This window comes from Megalops cyprinoides, chromosome 3, assembly GCF_013368585.1.
Source record: "Megalops cyprinoides isolate fMegCyp1 chromosome 3, fMegCyp1.pri, whole genome shotgun sequence".
Classification (NCBI taxonomy): domain Eukaryota; kingdom Metazoa; phylum Chordata; class Actinopteri; order Elopiformes; family Megalopidae; genus Megalops; species Megalops cyprinoides.
In genome coordinates this window covers 3,085,307-3,101,631 of record NC_050585.1, presented here as the reverse complement: position 1 = coordinate 3,101,631, position 16,325 = coordinate 3,085,307, and the positions used below count along the sequence as shown (strand labels likewise).

The following is a 16,325-nucleotide window of genomic DNA, read 5'->3' as shown; positions in this document are numbered from 1 at the left end:
GGATGTAAACTTGTTCATTTCTGGTAAGTAGTTTGTGTTTTCACTGACTGAAAACAAATTTTTCGTTTGTTTTGACTTCATGATTTCATGCATTATTACAACTGTGAATTTTCTCTCTCAGTTGTTCTTTTAGAATACTTTTCTATAGACATGGGTTGTAATTCCAAAAGACAAATAACACAACTTTTTAAAGCTATCATTTGTGCTATGAAAATCAGTTAGCTACAAGGCTAATCAGTTCAATCAGCAGTTTGTAAGTGTGATCTTTTGAGTAAATAAATGTTTGATGGAAAGTATAAAATGACCCTTTTATTTGTTTGTTTTCATTCTGCTTGTTCGCACTTAGTCTGATAACCTACATGGTTAATACATGCATTCTCTCCTACATGTTTGATTGCTGTTGAGGAAAGGATCCTGAAATGTGCTTGACTGATCGCTCTCCTTTTTCTGTCTAACATCCTCCCCCCACTCCACCCCACCCCTCTTAAAGATTCTGCCACCAGCAGTTCGGGACTGGGAACAGGAGCTATCGTGGGGATCCTCATCATCATCTTTGTCCTGCTGCTGGTGGGCGTGGACGTCACCTGCTATTTCCTCAACAAGTGCGGCCTCCTCATGTGCATCGCTGTCAACTTCTGTGGCAAGTCTGGGCCTGGCGCCAAGAGCAAGGACATAGAGGAGGGCAAGGCAGCGTTCACGTGAGTCACAAGCACCATTCAAGACTCCTTAGGGACTCACTGGTTTATAACATTTGCACAAATTCACTGTAGTTCAGAATGGAACAGGGCAGCAAACAAGTTATTGCCCTGATAGCCACTAACATCTCATAACCACTAATACTGTAACACTCTGTGACTTATACTTTGCTTTGTTGTCGTGACCAGTAAAACTCACATCACATTTATGCAGTGATCTCCAAAGGGCTCTGTGACACTGTTCCAGACAAAGACAATTTCTGTGCACTGCAAAAAATAGCCCTTCAAAAATAAGAAATAAAATAATTAATACGAGGTGTTTTTTGCTAGTAATAAGTGAAAAAATCTGCCAATGGAACTAGTGGAAATACACTTGTTAAGATTTCTTGAAATAAGGTGTTATAGTTAAGCATTTTTAAGATAAGGGATCTTAAAATTAGGTGGAAAAAAACAAATTTTGATCCATTTTTAACTGGTATTAGGAAATGTTTTTGTGTCATGCAGTTTAAAAACCTTCTGACTTTTCAAAAAGGCTTGCTTAATTTGATATACAACTCAAATGTTTTCAAGACAGTTTCACCAGACAAGATATTCAAGATGCACCGTCTAAAAACAAGTCCTTGTAGCTCAAGGAAATTTTGCTTGTTTGGTGACTGTGTCTTATATTAAGTGTAAAGAGATATTTTGACTTGAAAAGACAAACATGCTTGGTGAGATTTGGATTTTTTGGAGTGTGAACACTTGCAATATTAAAATTTAAACTGAATTTAGTGGGTTAATCTAAATTGTCTCACTGCTGATGTCAGCCGTTTGGCCCCATATGGAGTCAAAGTCTCCAGTCTTCACAGTTCTGTATCTGAGACAGCAGGCAGATCATAGCTCATAGCCCAACAAAGTAGAGAATGGGAAGGGTCGAATGCAGCGTGATACTCCTGCCAGCGTGAGGATCTTGATTAATGCTTTCACCATGTTATTGTAGAAATACGCTATGCGGTAAGGATGAGCCAGCCTACAGGTGGATTGGGTTTGCTATGAGGAACTTTCGGCACTGTTCACTTCTCACCTAGCTGTATGCACCTCCTGAGTGACCTCACTGTCATGCTGCCTGCCCACAGAAAGGATGAATCCAAAGAACCCATTGTGGAGGTGCGGACAGAGGAAGAACGTACTCCAAACCATGAGGGAGGGGGCCAGACAGAGCCCAATGAAACTACCCCTCTCACAGAGCCTGAGTAAGTACATCTCTTTCTTTCTCTCCTTCTCCCTCTCTCCTTTGCACTGCCTATCACTTTTTCGCTCTTTCTCTTTCTCTGTCCCTCTCCTCCTCTATCTCTCTAGTTTCTGCCTTTCTTGTTCCTTCCCTTTGTCCCTACTTTTCCTCTCTCTTCTTCTGCCTGTTTGTCCCTCTCTCTTTCTCTCTATCTCTCTTTCTCCTTCTTTCTGTCTGGGTTACAGAGGTCATGTCCCTGTAAGAAGCACAAAGCCTGCTGGGGAAAAAGAGCAATGCCACCAAGGCGAGCTGAGGACATTCAGTGCTGGTCTGCTCAGGCGAGATTGGTTCACTGTCAGCAGCTGAACTGGGCCAAGTCTCTGGATGGAGAAATAAAATGACTACAACAGTAAAATGAAATGATAATGATTGGGAAATGAAATGATACTAATGGTGAAATGAAATGAAGCTGAAATTGGGATATGGACATGGGGAGAGGGATTTTGTTGCTGTCAGTGACAGATTTGAGTGGAGAATCAGCATGAAGGAATTTCAGAAGGAAGTCATGTGAGCAGTCGCAATTCATCGCTCATCATAATGGAGCAATATACAGTGTGAGAGTGGTGCTGTGAGATGCTGGAAAGGAAAGCACATAGCCACAGGAAAGAAACAAAAACCTTGAAAACATCAGCTACACTGGCAGGATAGGAAATCAGTGCATCCATGTATAATAAAAACATAGTCTTTGATGAGTATACCTGGGATCTAGTTGGGCAGAATAAGAGCTTTACATGTGTTTTATCTTGCTTGAAATGTGCATGTCTGTCATACGATTGTTAGTATTTGCTTACGTGGAAAATTATGGATCATAGTTGTATCCAATTTATGCTCATATAAGGGTTTCTGAGATGTCAAGTTTTATTTCAAGTGAATAACTTGACAGACAGGAGATTATCCTTAGCTTCAGTTTGGGGCTTGTGGGGGTTTTCTTCAGTGTATTCTTAATGAAGAATGTAGTATTATCGTAATAGTGAAAACATAAAGTATTTGAGAAGTGAGTCCTGAGAACATTTACATAAAAGCACAGCATTACACACATTTACATTTTTTTCCAGATATTTATATTTCTGCTTGATCTCTCTCAAGCTAACAGCTCCTTTCTCTATGTGTGCACTTCAGTTTTGGCTAACATTTGGAAAAAAAATCACTGCTGTAGTTCTGTGTTTGATAACTGCATGTTGTACACACTCACTTTCTGTATGTTTGTGCCTTGGCTTCCCCTCTCCTTTCTCTCTCTCTCTCTCTCTCTTTCTCTCTCTCTCTCTGTCACTGTATTGTCTTCTCTCTCTTCTGCTTCCTGTCCTCACAGGCACGCTGCTGACACCACTGCCACAGTGGTGGACTTGCTCCCTTCTGTTACCACTAACTCTGACACTGTCACTGAGACTTTTGCCACTGCCCAGAACAGCCCCACTAGTGAAACCACCACCCTTGCCTCCAGCACAGGCGCACCAGCCACAGATGCTAAAACTGCCCCCATCCCACAGTCCAGCACCCCCAAAGCCAGCATCACCTCCCCGAGCTCCCCTCCCACCGCCCCCTCCGAATCCACCCCTAAAGTGGCCCCACTGGTTGACCTGAGCGACACCCCCACCACCAATACCATGGAAGCTCCTAACGCTCCAAGCAGCCTCCCCCCATCGGTGCCCGTGTCTGATGCTATGTCCCCGCTCGCTCCCACCTCCGCCCCCGAGCCCCCCAAAGCTGACACCACCAAGGGCCCCGGGAAGGAGGTGCCGCAGACCAACACGGCGACGGTCCTGCCTGAGCCCACCAAAGCCCCCACAGCCCCTGACAGTGCGGCCAAGCCCTCCCAAAACCAGGACTTTCAGATAGACGGAGGACCCTTCCAGAGCTCAGACATTGATCTGGCTAAGGATGTTTTTGAGGCCCTGGGCAAGCAGCCCTCTGAGACCCCTGCAGACTCCACTGCTCCGCCCATGCCAGCCCAGGACGAGTATGGTTTTTTCTCCATGTCAATCACCTCTGTGTCTGTGGCATCCTCCATCACTATGCTGTTACACACAAATCCCAGCCCCCCACCTCCCACCTCACGTGTGTTCTTTCCTGTCTGTGTTCTCTGTTGAGTGGGCGCACTCTTTCACTAATGCCATCGCTTTAGCATCAGCACCAAGCCACTTGTCACTCCTGTAGTCGGTCACCTTGGGCAAAGAGCATTGACAGAGTCCAAATTCACTCTTACATCTGAGCTGTATTGAGAGTGGATTCAGAGGAAGGTTAAGCAGAGGAAGTAGTGCCTTTCCCATGTTGCCGTCAATGGAAGACCATCAAGGTTCATCCACAGCACTGCTGCGTTCTAGTGAATCTGCAAAATCTGTGTTCTAGAGATCTGCAAAAGCACACTTCAGCCAGGTTCAGCTTTGTCTATCTACAACCACCTTCTGGAGATATAGGGTTACGTGGGGATCTTTTTGTTGCTACGCAGTCTTTGGCACGGGGGTGCATGGTGTATCTCTGTGGTACTTACCAAAGCCAGGTAGAACGGATAGTGGGATATGTAGGTCCTCCTTCTCTTACGTAGACTGAAGCTTTGTATCATGTCAGAAAGGGCATAACTCATTCATGGTCATCTCTTCTTCTACTGCGACTCTGACTACTGTGGTGGCTTTCTGTGATTGTTTGCACAAGTGACAGATGCATTTGTTAGCTTGTCAGTTGTTTTTGAAGAACAAGGATGAGCAATATTAGACCATGAAGCTTTCCCTTTGGATACTCTTTCTCTGTTTTCAAGTATTTTGGTGAATTTTGGCATGTAGACACATGTTTAGTTTTCCATGGTTGAAAGGCTCACTTAATGTTCATATTAAGAGGTAACTTGACAATGGTCTGTCGCTGAAATGGAAGTGCTTGGGGTTTGTTGCCAAATGGCAAGATTCATTGGCTGTTGAGAGGCTCCATGCAGCTTTAATTAAGCAGAGATCAGCCATCAGGCATAGGTTAAAGAGAAGGAGTACAGGCTGAAGTTGTTCAGCTTTGTCTTCTGAAGAATTTCTGAGCGAACTTTCAGATTTTAACTTAAGACATGTGGCTTAACGAAGCTCAAAACTGAATCTCAACAGTTTGGTCAGCATTAGAGTCTCGTTAATAACTAGAGGCAAGTGGTAAGCTGTCTAATTAGAAGAAGCTGCAGAGGATTAGTGGATGATAATTAATAAATTAATATATACAGAGATGTGTAAAAACTATAAACTATAAACTGTATTCATGTGGACCCGCAAATGCACTGAAACCTAACATAATGACAGGCATGCATACATTATACACTGTCGTGTGTAACAATGATGTGCCCAAATCAGATTTTTTGGGTAGGCCTAACCGTGTAGTTACACCTGGAAAGACCTTGACCTTAATGTACCACACTGGCGACTCATGCACCAAGTGTCGTCACCCCCCCCCCAGACCCTGTCTCACGAAATATAACCCCCACTTTGAAGGAAAGCAGGGGCTGGAGTTCCTTATGGGAGCTGTTTGATGTGAACATTTCAGGTACTGTAATTAGGCACCCAATTTTTCAAGAGGGTAAGGTATACATATGAGTAGGACACAAAGGTAATGCTTACCAGCTAAGATTTTCCTCTCCTAATATGCAAAGCAGTGCCTTAAGGCAGTTTGTTTGGTGTTTGTTCTTTCAGAGTACAAAGAGTTCCTGGTCTTTGTTCTCCAACTGCTAGAAATTCTTTTTTCTGCCATTTTTAAAGATCTGACTGAATTTACTTCTAAAAATCTGCATCTGTCTTTCTCAAAAAACAAGAAAGATAAGCATCATCTTTGGCAGAATAGACATAGAATGGGGCCGTTTGAAATCATTTTAGCTGTAACATATTTTCAGAAGGTGCTAATGAATTTGTGTTACAGCTCCAGACCTTATAGCTACTGCAATGGATAGGATTTCTAGGAGTGACTGGTTGATAAATAAATTGCCTGCTGTGCTCTATGTTTAACTAGAAAAATGCCATTAGGTCATTAGTGGTAAAAAAAAAAAAAAAGAAATGATGGGACTTAATTTAATATCTCACTTTAAACAGATGTCATTAAAAAGTAGTAGTAAAAAAGGGCCATTTACTAGAAACTTTATCTAGAATTTGACCTGATTTGGTGTGAGAGGATTGAAAAGTGGTAAATGACTGCTGAGTGTGACGATTCATTCTAACAGATATCTGGCAAAGACATCTTTAAGAGATTTACTGTTGATGGATTCCTGGATTGCTAGTCCCTCCCTGAAATACAGCCAATCAATTTTCTCTCCTGAAGAATATGGATACCTGCACTGTACTGGAAATATATCATGTGCCGTGTTGTCATGTATTTTGCATCATCATATTTCTGAGGCAGTGGTGTAATGGCAACACAACAATGTAATGGCAAATAGGTTATTGTCTGGGCATGATTTAAGACAGGGTATAAGTTTTCCGTTGGATCCCTGACTAACTGAAAGTTATCATCTGTTTAGGGACAGTGTAAAGTTGCCTGCCACAAAAGCAGAAATTGAAAATGTATCTGTACTCTCATTCCCCTGCTGAAAATGTGAGACTATTTCGGCAGTGTAGCATAGTGGTTAAGGAGCAGGACTTGTAACCGAAAGGTTTCCGGTTCAATCCCCGCTGGGACACTGTTGCTGTACCCTTGGGCAAGGTACTTAACCCACAGTTGCCTCAGTAAATATCCAGCTGTATAAATGGATAACATTGTAAAGAACTGTAACCTATGTAAGTCGCTTTGGATAAAAGTGTCTGCCAAATGAATAAATGTAAATGTAAATTTCAGCTACTAAACTTTTAAATTCTGTCGGATCCTTGATGGTTCTTTTGCGTGCCAGCTGCACAGAAAGGCATTTATGGCAGGTCTTTAATGTCCTGCCCCAGGACAAAGTCATACAGTACTGAGGACTCATGTCAACAGACTCCTAAAGATTTCTGTAGGAGGAGAAAATGGGAAGCTTCTGAATATTTACCAGCATTGGTTGTTTCCCTTCCTCTTTTTTTGCTCTGAACAAAAGGCTCAGCATTTTTTTCTCTCTCTCCCTCTGTTTTACCGTGTCATCCCTCTCCCTTGAACATCAGTGGCAGTTAACTTATTGGCTTGACAGAAGAGGACCATGGAGAAGGTCCTTTGTGAATTGCTTTAATCATTCATCAAAGAAATAGGGGGGTGGGCATCTTTCCTATCCCACCCACATCTGCCCCCTTTTTATTTCACCTGGAGTAGGTGAACGTCTCATCTCTGTGCTTCACTTGAATACATTACAGCTCTCCCTGGATGGTTTGTGCTCATATGGCAGCTGCCGGATTTTACAGCCTGCAGTCTTCTACACAAAATGGGAACCATTCATCCCCTTGTCTGAGCCTGAGATTTTAGCCTCTCTTTTTAGCCTCTCTCCTCTTATGTTTCTCCTCTTGTCAAGTAACCTCCGGTATCTTCAGATGCTCTGTATCTAACTTGGTCCGCGCTCACTTGATCACTTGAATCACTTTAATCATGTACTTGTGTCTCTACCAGCTAGCTTGCACCTCGTCTTGCCAGCTATTGAATCTTGGTCATGCAGCACTTCTAATATTGTGACTCCTCGTATGGCTTTTGCTTGAGTTGTACTCTGCCTTGTAAGTGGCTTCGGATGAAAACATCTGCCACATGAGTAAATGGAAATGTCAATGTAAACTTCGCTTGATTACTGAAGCCTTTGGACATTGACTGTCTCCTGGCCATTGAATTTTTTGGTTAAATGTTATATATTGAGCTTAATGTCTTCAGGCAGTCTGGTCCAGGTTGATAAAATTGATACCTCTTGTTTAGCATAGGTCCCAAGGTGGGGGGCACTTAAAAGCCCACATTTGGTTCGGTGGAAGGCATGTCCCTCCCTTCTACCTTCCACCTCTATCTCACAATCACAATTCAGGATATTTCCTTAGAATGTCTTGATAGCTCAGTCATCAAGACATTCACTCATAAGAGTGCAAGGCAGAACGCTACAGCCTGAGATCAATATCAGCCAGAGATTTGCAGTCACATCACCCTGTGCCCCTGCATGACTATGGATGTCACCATGATGAGACAAATTGACAATTGGAAATTCACTAACTAAATCTCAAGATGTTTTATTATGAGCAGATATTCAGCCCCAGTGTTCCTTCTGTCCTCTCTCTAGGAGGCTCCATTTGGCAACAGGAGATTTCAGTACTGTCTGAATTTCTATGCTGACTGTGGACACTGTGTTATAGACCACGTGTCTTCACAAATGTTGATAACAACCCAGCAAATCAGAACACTTATAGCTTCAACAATGGCAGAGTGTTGTTAATGTTACTGGCACCACACTGACTGTCTGGTCCATGTGTGAAGAATCCGAGCAAAATCTTCCCTCTCTGAGGCATCTGTGTCCCTGGCTCACTCATTGGGCCATAATTAGGTCAAGGCAAACAATCTAGATGACTCTTGTCCTTTCATGTTGAGCCAGAGCCAGCTGCTGCTTTTCACCACAGGCCTCTGACGGCATCTTCTCTGGTGTCAGCATCTCTCTCCATCTGCGTTCCATCTACCCCATCATACCTACAGCAACCAAACTCAGATAGGCCTTTTTTCCACCAACGCGAACTAGGTGCTAGTTCTCGGCTGGTGCAAGTGCTAGTTTGGAGTAGGTTCAACTTGCAAACCTTCTAAGAACCGGGCTAGAGAGCCACCATAGAGCCACGTCATTACGTCACTGTATACGTCTCCGCTTTCCCGCTAGCGCCAAGCTAGCAGTGGTGGCTGATGAGCTGGAAACAGGGGAAGCCCAAACACTACCTTTAAATCCATCATTACTTTCAAACCTTTCCCCTTTATCCTCATTGATTTACAATAAAACAAATAATTCACAGAATAATCAACACCAATCGCATAAATAGAGTAAATGATTATGCTCGCAAAACAACGCAGATTGTCTGTAGTTTGTGTGCTTCCAAAAGCTACAAAGTAAGATTGTTTAATTAACAAGGATGGCATCTATCGATTGAAATTACATTAAATGCTCATGACACATCACGGCTTTTGTGAGGTCTGTGTTCTAAACGTTATTGTTCATTGCACACAATCTAACCTAAAAGTTTATTCTCAGTAATTTAAATTGATTAAAATAAATTTAGCTCCGTTCTGTAATTTGAATTTTGTAACACATGAAAGCTATAATGTGACACATTTAAGAGAAAGCTTTGGGATTACTTGCCACTTAATTATTCAAATTGCCATCCTTGTTAATTAAACGATCTCATGCTGTAGCTTTTGCAATAGCACACAAATTTCAGACAATCTGTGGTGTTTCGCAAGCATAGTGCAAGCTAGCGGGAACAAACAACAACAACAAAAACAAGAGAACAGTGCTTTAAAAAACAAACTTGTCCACTACACTTTATACAATGTTAGCCTTTTGTGAAGCCAAATGTTCAGTGACATTGGTAGGTGAGTCAATGGCAATGTTAGAAAGTAGCATGCTAATGTTAGCTACTGTTACCAAGGTTACGGTAATTGGCTAGCTAGCTGTTGGTCACCTAACATTACCCAAGCAAGCATACCTACTAATTTCTCACATCAATGATACGAATGTTGAGCGTAACATTGATGTGAGAAATTAGTAGCTATGCTTGTTAGGTGGTTAATGTTAGGTGACCAACAGTGACCAACAGCTAGCTAGCCATCAATGTTACATTCGTAACATTGATGTGAGAAATTAGTAGCTCGCTAAACAGCTAAGAAACTAAGAAATACATAGCTGGCTGGCAACTAGGCGACACATTTGAAAAATAAAACTCTGGTTTTTCTTCTTATTATTCTTTTTAGGCAGACTAGAAACTACACTAGCTCTGATTTTAAAAAAGTTTAAAACAAATTTTTTTAAAAAATTTAAAAATGGCGGTCACAAAGTTTTAGTTGGTTTTATTGGTCACGATAATCCCGCCCCCAGCCCCTGACGTAGCGGTTCTTTGTTCTAGACCAGTAAAGTGTTGGTGCCGCTCTCGAACCAGTTTTCCTGGCCGAGAGCCGGTTCTTTGGCTGTCGAAACGCAAAGAACTGGTTCGAGATTAGGCACCGGCTCCAAACCGGTCCTCGAACTGCCTTGGTGGAAAAGGGGTAATAGAGAGAGTTTTTATGTAAGCTTGTCATGCTGATCGACCTGCCCCAGCACCTTTTCAGTGTTAGGCATGTTAAATATACTGCATCATTAAGAGGTTTTTCACTGTGACTGGATGAAGCTGTGCTAGAGTTAGCACTCTGTCCCTCAGTCATTGATCGAATCACTTAATGGAGGCTCGTACAGCGATAGCATTGTGTCAGGGATTGCAGAAATGCAGAAAAATGCCTGTTCAGTCCAAAATTCACAATAGGTGTAGAGGATTGTTTTCCACTAGTCCATGCTGATTGCCATAGAGTTCGTTTCACGCACATAGTATGCAGCCTGTACCAATCCTTCCAATGGTGCTTATAAGGAAGACGTGCTGAGCAGAACTAGGAATTACAGCCGTCTTTTCAGCCATCAGTCTGGTGATGAGGATGGTTTCTGGAAAATAAGGTTCTTGCTGATATCTACTTTCAGGTTCCACACCCTGGTGTGCTCAGGCAGCCCCCCACTGTATTGCTGCCTGCTTTCAAGACGTCTTGTGGAGTGCCACTGCCTGTGGCACCAAAAAAGAAAGAGCTTTTCTTTTATTTGAGAAGTGAGTGGTTTACTTTGGGAAGTGATTTTTCAGTGTTGCCTGGATCAGGGGCGCCTAATGGTGCTCACCTCACGCTGATACGGGGGGCTGACGGCATGCTTTAGTATCATTAAGGGAATGAGTGCTAGCCGCTTACGTGATTGGTTTTGAGAGCGCCATCATTCCGACAAGAGCAGTGAGATCCCTGTGGATGAGAACAAAGGGGAGCGTGTGGAAGGATTGTGCTGTAAGGTGATGGTAGTGTGAGCTATGTACGGTACACTCCGCTGGATCTTCCTCTCAGCAGTAAACCTTTGTTCACAGGGAGTGAACATTCTCCTGTCTCGCTGGGATTGTATGTTTCTCAAGTGTCCTCAGTCCTTGAAAACCCCTGACAATATTTTCTCCTTAGAAAGTCTTGGACAAATAACGGAAAGCAGTCATATATCTCATTGTCCTCAGCAAGTCATTGCATTTACATTTTTGTCACTTAACAGACACTCCTATGCAAAGCAATGTACACAATGAGCATGCCAATGGAAGAAATTAAAAAAAACTTAAATTTCTCATAAGAAATTTAAAAAAATGTTTGTTTTTACTTCCGTACTACTTTTGCTCTTTCCCAGGGAACAAAATGCATCCAGTGTTTTTGTTCACTGCTTAAGTGTTATTCTCAAGTCGAGTATTCTCAGTGTGTTGGAATTGCTATCTGATTTGCTAGGTCTGTGGCTTGTGCAGTAAGCCCACTAGATAAAGTCATTTGGGGCAGGTGCTCACTGCCAAGAGCATCCACAATATATTTTGGAAGCAGAAAGGCTTCCCTAACCAGTGCCGTCTTCAAAGAAGCTTCGTGTCATGGGAGTCCGAGTATTACATTACTAAAAGCAAATATCATTTTTCTCACTGAAATGTCATCGAAAATACAAATGTGCTTTGTGTGGGAACTGTAGCTTTGCAGGAATTCCCTGGGCTCACTAAGAGGCAGTGAAGTGGTGCATAAGCAAAGTGCCTATTGGAGAGGACACAACACAAATTTTCATTACATCATTGGATTAAATTTACTGTCCAGGTGCTGATCCCACTGTTGACACACAAAGCACGGAACAATCAATAACCATTTCACTTCATTTAATATTTAACTTTTTAACCTAGCGGCTGCTTTTATCTGAGGACAGGTTACAGTTTACCTATTTTATACATAACTTAACAGGGCCTTGCTCAAAGCGGTTGAACGACATTACCTTGCATAACAATCAAGCAACATTGTCCTATCTGACACCTGCAGCTCTTAAATCCAAGGTCAGGTAGTCTAAGCAAAACAGTGGTGGCTTCCATGTTAGCAGCAAAGTAAAACAGTCTATGTCTGGTAGCTCAAGTGGTCACTGTGGAGCCATTCTGGGCCACTGCCAGGCAGTGTGATTAGAGTGCTCATAAATGCTCATTTGTTATACTGATTTCCAGGGCTCCTCTTCCATGCTCATGTCATTTTTCTCCGGTCTGGGTGGTGTGTGTCCTTGGGCATGTTTGTTTTGTAATGGTGTTACATACTTTCATCTCATTCTCTTGCTCTCTCAAGGTACCAGAGGTGGAAAACCCCAGCTTCAGAAAGTAAAAGTCCTGCCACGTATTTGTTCCACCCATGCACTACACCAGCTGAATTTAATTAGCACAACTCTTCAGCCAGGTAGAGGAGCTAATTAGTGAAATCACCTTGTTTTGTGAATGGCTAGAACAAATACATGGTAGGACTTTTACTCTCTGAAGCCGGGGTTTTCCACCTCTGCAAGGTACAGTCCATTTTTCCATTGAAGGAAATCAGGGCATTGTGATCATCTTTGATGTTAAATAGACATGCTCTATGCAAAATGTATCATGTTAGAACATAAGAACATATTATGACAAGAACAGGCCATTCGGCCCAACTAAGCTCGCCATTACATTATGTTGTTGTTCTTGGCACAAAAAACAAGGACTCAAATCTCAGAAGAACCATTTATCAGAGCACCAGTCCTTTTGAAATCATTAATCTATGTCTGTATGCTTGTGCACATCTTTTTTCTTCTTCTAAACAGTAAGCTCCCTGTAGATGGTAACAGTAAGCCCGACGAGACAGAGGTGAAGAAGACCCTATCGGAAGTGAAGACAGTCCCCAATGAAGCCGCCCAGACAAACGGCCAGGAGAGCAAAGCGTGATTCAGCACCCAGGGGACCCACAGAACGTCACACCACAACATTGAAACAAACAACAAAAAAAGTCATTCTACAAAATGTTTCTTTCATCGGTGTCTTTTGTTGAGTTTTCAGATCAGGAAATGAGTTTATAGATTCGTAGAACGGAACAAGATCTTTATGTACAGGCTTTTTTGTTTTATTTTTTCTCATTTCATTGTTTTCAGCATATTCTCAGTGTTCAAGGGAAAAAGCGAGATATTTGGTTTTAAGATTTGTTTTTTTATCTTAAGTGGTTTGAGGGAACCAAAAGCAAGCTGTCCATGGAAATCCTGTGACATCAGTTACTCGTAGTAAAAGCAAGAAAAGAAATCTCAATATCAGTTGTAGTAGAAAACCCATGGAAATTTTAGCTTTACTCAACAACAATGCCTTTACGTTGTGCACACACAGTACCATGACATTACTTACAGTCTAGTTTTTCCAGTTATGTCATTTATTGTAATGCAGTATTGTCATTTTTATGTCCACTGCTAATGGGTTATGGGTACATTTTGTTTTAATGTTTCCTTGTGTTTAAAGATTATTTGGAAAAGTAACTGCCTTTTATGTTATCTATTTTTTTTATTGTTATTTTGAGGGCTAGAGTTATAGCATAGAGCATTAGCGTGCTTGCTTTGCAAAAGGATTTTTCCATGCTTTTTGTTTGTTTGTTTTACACTTTTGCTGTAATTTCCATTTTATAAACACAGTGTGCTTGTATGTAAACATCACAAAAAGGAATTAAGACAGCAGAAAGGATAGATATATCCAACAGATTTGAAGGAAGTCAAGGCTGGCAGTTGGGTTTACACAGCTTAAATCCATATTATTTTTTTGTCTTCAAAAAAATGTATAAAAAATGTGTCTCTACATTCTCTCCTCTAATAATCCTTTGATTTGACCTGCACCTCAGCACTGCATTAGATGTGGGGGAAAGTCAGCATGTAAAGCTTGACCTTTGACCCCCACAACATAGATGGAATGGAAGGAGCTCAGGGCAGCATGTTTATTGGCTGGCAAGTAGACATGGACAACTACTGTAGCACTGTCCACAACTGAGCTGCAGCCAATCACAGCACGGCTTAGTCAGAAAGATGCCATCAAAGATCTGGCTGTCAAGGTAATGATGTCTGGGAAGTACAAAATTACCCCTTTGTTCTACAGTTTACTGGTATTTTCCTAGATTGTTTGGAAACATTATGAATGTTGCATTCATCAGCCACTTTACCCCATCTTGAAAGTGATTTTAAAGAGCTGAAATACTTGTTTTGATTTTGGTCTCTTATGCCTACAGAGAAAATAATGCCTGAATGAATACATTATTTAAGCCATAGTGCTCTGGTGTGAATTTGGGAAGTCAAATTATTCAGTCAGATCTTTTTTGTACAGTACGTTTCTCATTCTTTAGACAGCAAGCTTGTGCACTGTGAATGCGTGAATATCCTCGTGTGAATAAAATGTGTTCTTTGTCATAGATTTAAAAAATGCATAGTTTGGTTGTGAAAGGTTTAGCAAATAGTTCAGACAAAAGAGTTCAATGAAAAACAACCACAGCAGCAAACAAAAAGAAGTGAAATAGAAGAACCGGTGCCTTCAAAAATCTTCTTACTCTGGCATGCATGTCAGCCAATAACACAGAGGGGAGGTGCTGGTAGGGGCCTGTGGCCTAGAGCCCAGGTCAGCCTACAGGCCATCCAGCAATTTTCAGTCCAGTATCAGAGGGTACCGATCAGGGGGAGGTCACCAAGGCTGGTTGCTGGTTTGTGATTTCAAACTGTGAAGAAAAAAAAAACAATAAATATATAAAAGACTGGTCTTGTCATTTGAATATTTGAGGCTCTGGGGATGAAAATGGAGGTGTTCAATACTGTCTGCGTTTCATTACAGGGGGATTGTTGATTACAGTACATCTACCACGCACGTAACACGTCCTTCCCTAACAGCCTAAATGAGATCATTGCTCATCCCAGTTTTTATCTTGAGGTTGAAATGACTGCAAGGAAATTCACATAGAGATGCGGAGCGGATGCGGAGAGCTGGACAACCAGTTCTGCATTCATCAGAACTGACTTTTCAGGCCGCACACGCTAGCAACCTCATACGCATTGCTCCTGATCCAAATTGTAAAATGACCAGTTAGAGGAATACTAAATCCTGTTTTTTTTTTTTTTGGAACAAGCATGCAAACGTACTCTAACTGAATTTTGGATTTACGTTTGATACTATTGGTGTAGAGGTTCAGAATGATATGTTGTCCATGAAAAACAAGGTCTTTGAGAGAGGCTTTGTTTGTTGTATATTGATCTTTTTAAGTGTTCTGTATACTGTTGTCTCTTCAGAACATAGGCATCAAGTGCATTTACTCATCGAGGTGGTGTAATGGACAATGAAAGGGGGAAGATAAGCGTAGTCTGACTCATGTTCTGAAAGGATTACAAAACATTCCTTGTGATGTAGAGAATTAACACTGACACCTGTGCATTTCTGTTGTCGTAAAAAAAGAAAAAAAAAAACTGGAGATTGCTGTGGCTTTTGATCCTTGTGTTTCAACTGCCATTTAATATGGGACCAAGTTCTTTGTGAGTTTACATGAAACTCTGAAACCAGTGTATGGTGCCATCATTTTTTTTTTTTTTTTATGAAGAAGGAAGTCAGTTGCGTCAGATGTTTTTGAAAGGGTAAATCACTTATGATTGTAAGCCAAAAAAGATTCCTGTTGAGATTCTGTCTCTCTAAGATGCAGATCTTTGTTGGGGGAGGGGCCCTATTCCTCTTAAAAAGGGCATGTCACATTTCCTGGAGACCTCCATTGTCCTTCCTATCCCAGCATTCCCAGCTTTCGGGGCCTTCTCTCTTGTATACAGATTTTTACTAAGTGAAGCATTGGTACCACGTCTCTTTCCACTGTCACTGGTGTAAATACTGAGTACTAACCGAAGACAATTTGACTTTGCATTCTGTCAGAAATACTTGTGTTCAATAAAAGTAAAAAAAAATTTTGGTTTATGCTTCCTTTTTAAAAATGGTTATGCATTATTCAATTGGAGCTTAATTCTATGAGGATGCATATGTATTCAATAGAAGTTAAAAAGAAGATGCTATTAAAGTAGATATGCACTATAAAGTGTTATACAACTATGAGGTGTCTTTTGTTCAATTGAAGGCTGATAATTTGTATTTGTGCAAATAAAGGAAGAAAATGTTATTAATTTTAATGTGCTGTGAAATCAGGAAATCTTACGTCTTATCTAATTTGTGAGCATTTTACCCATTCTGAGTATACAGAAAAAAAACAGATCAGAGTGAAGTGCTTCCTCTCCTTGGACTGCTCCCCCCGGACAACTGTCAAGCATGTGGGGTTTTTGCTGAGGCTACTTATTTGAATTTCCACTGTTTCAGGTGCAACACCTGGGGCATGGTTTCAATGGCCATTTGCATGCTTTCACTCCATGTTTTGAAACTGTC

At 41.5% G+C, this 16,325-nt stretch overlaps 1 protein-coding gene across 5 annotated transcripts in view; it reads left to right on the top strand.

Moving 5' to 3' along the window:
- ncam1a (neural cell adhesion molecule 1a) overlaps positions 1 to 15,772 on the top strand; it is a 259,248-nt gene extending 243,476 nt beyond the window's left edge. For 4 of the 5 annotated variants that reach the window (XM_036525000.1, XM_036524999.1, XM_036524998.1 and 1 more), the window contains 4 exons: positions 491 to 698; positions 1,811 to 1,927; positions 3,275 to 3,922; positions 12,722 to 15,772. In XM_036525000.1, the coding sequence (XP_036380893.1) occupies positions 491 to 698; positions 1,811 to 1,927; positions 3,275 to 3,922; positions 12,722 to 12,842 (1,094 nt within the window). In that variant the 3' untranslated portion in view covers positions 12,843 to 15,772. The remainder of the gene's footprint in view (positions 1 to 490; positions 699 to 1,810; positions 1,928 to 3,274; positions 3,923 to 12,721) is intronic. The other variant, XM_036525002.1, reaches the window with a different exon arrangement.
- Positions 15,773 to 16,325: the final 553 nt, after the last annotated feature.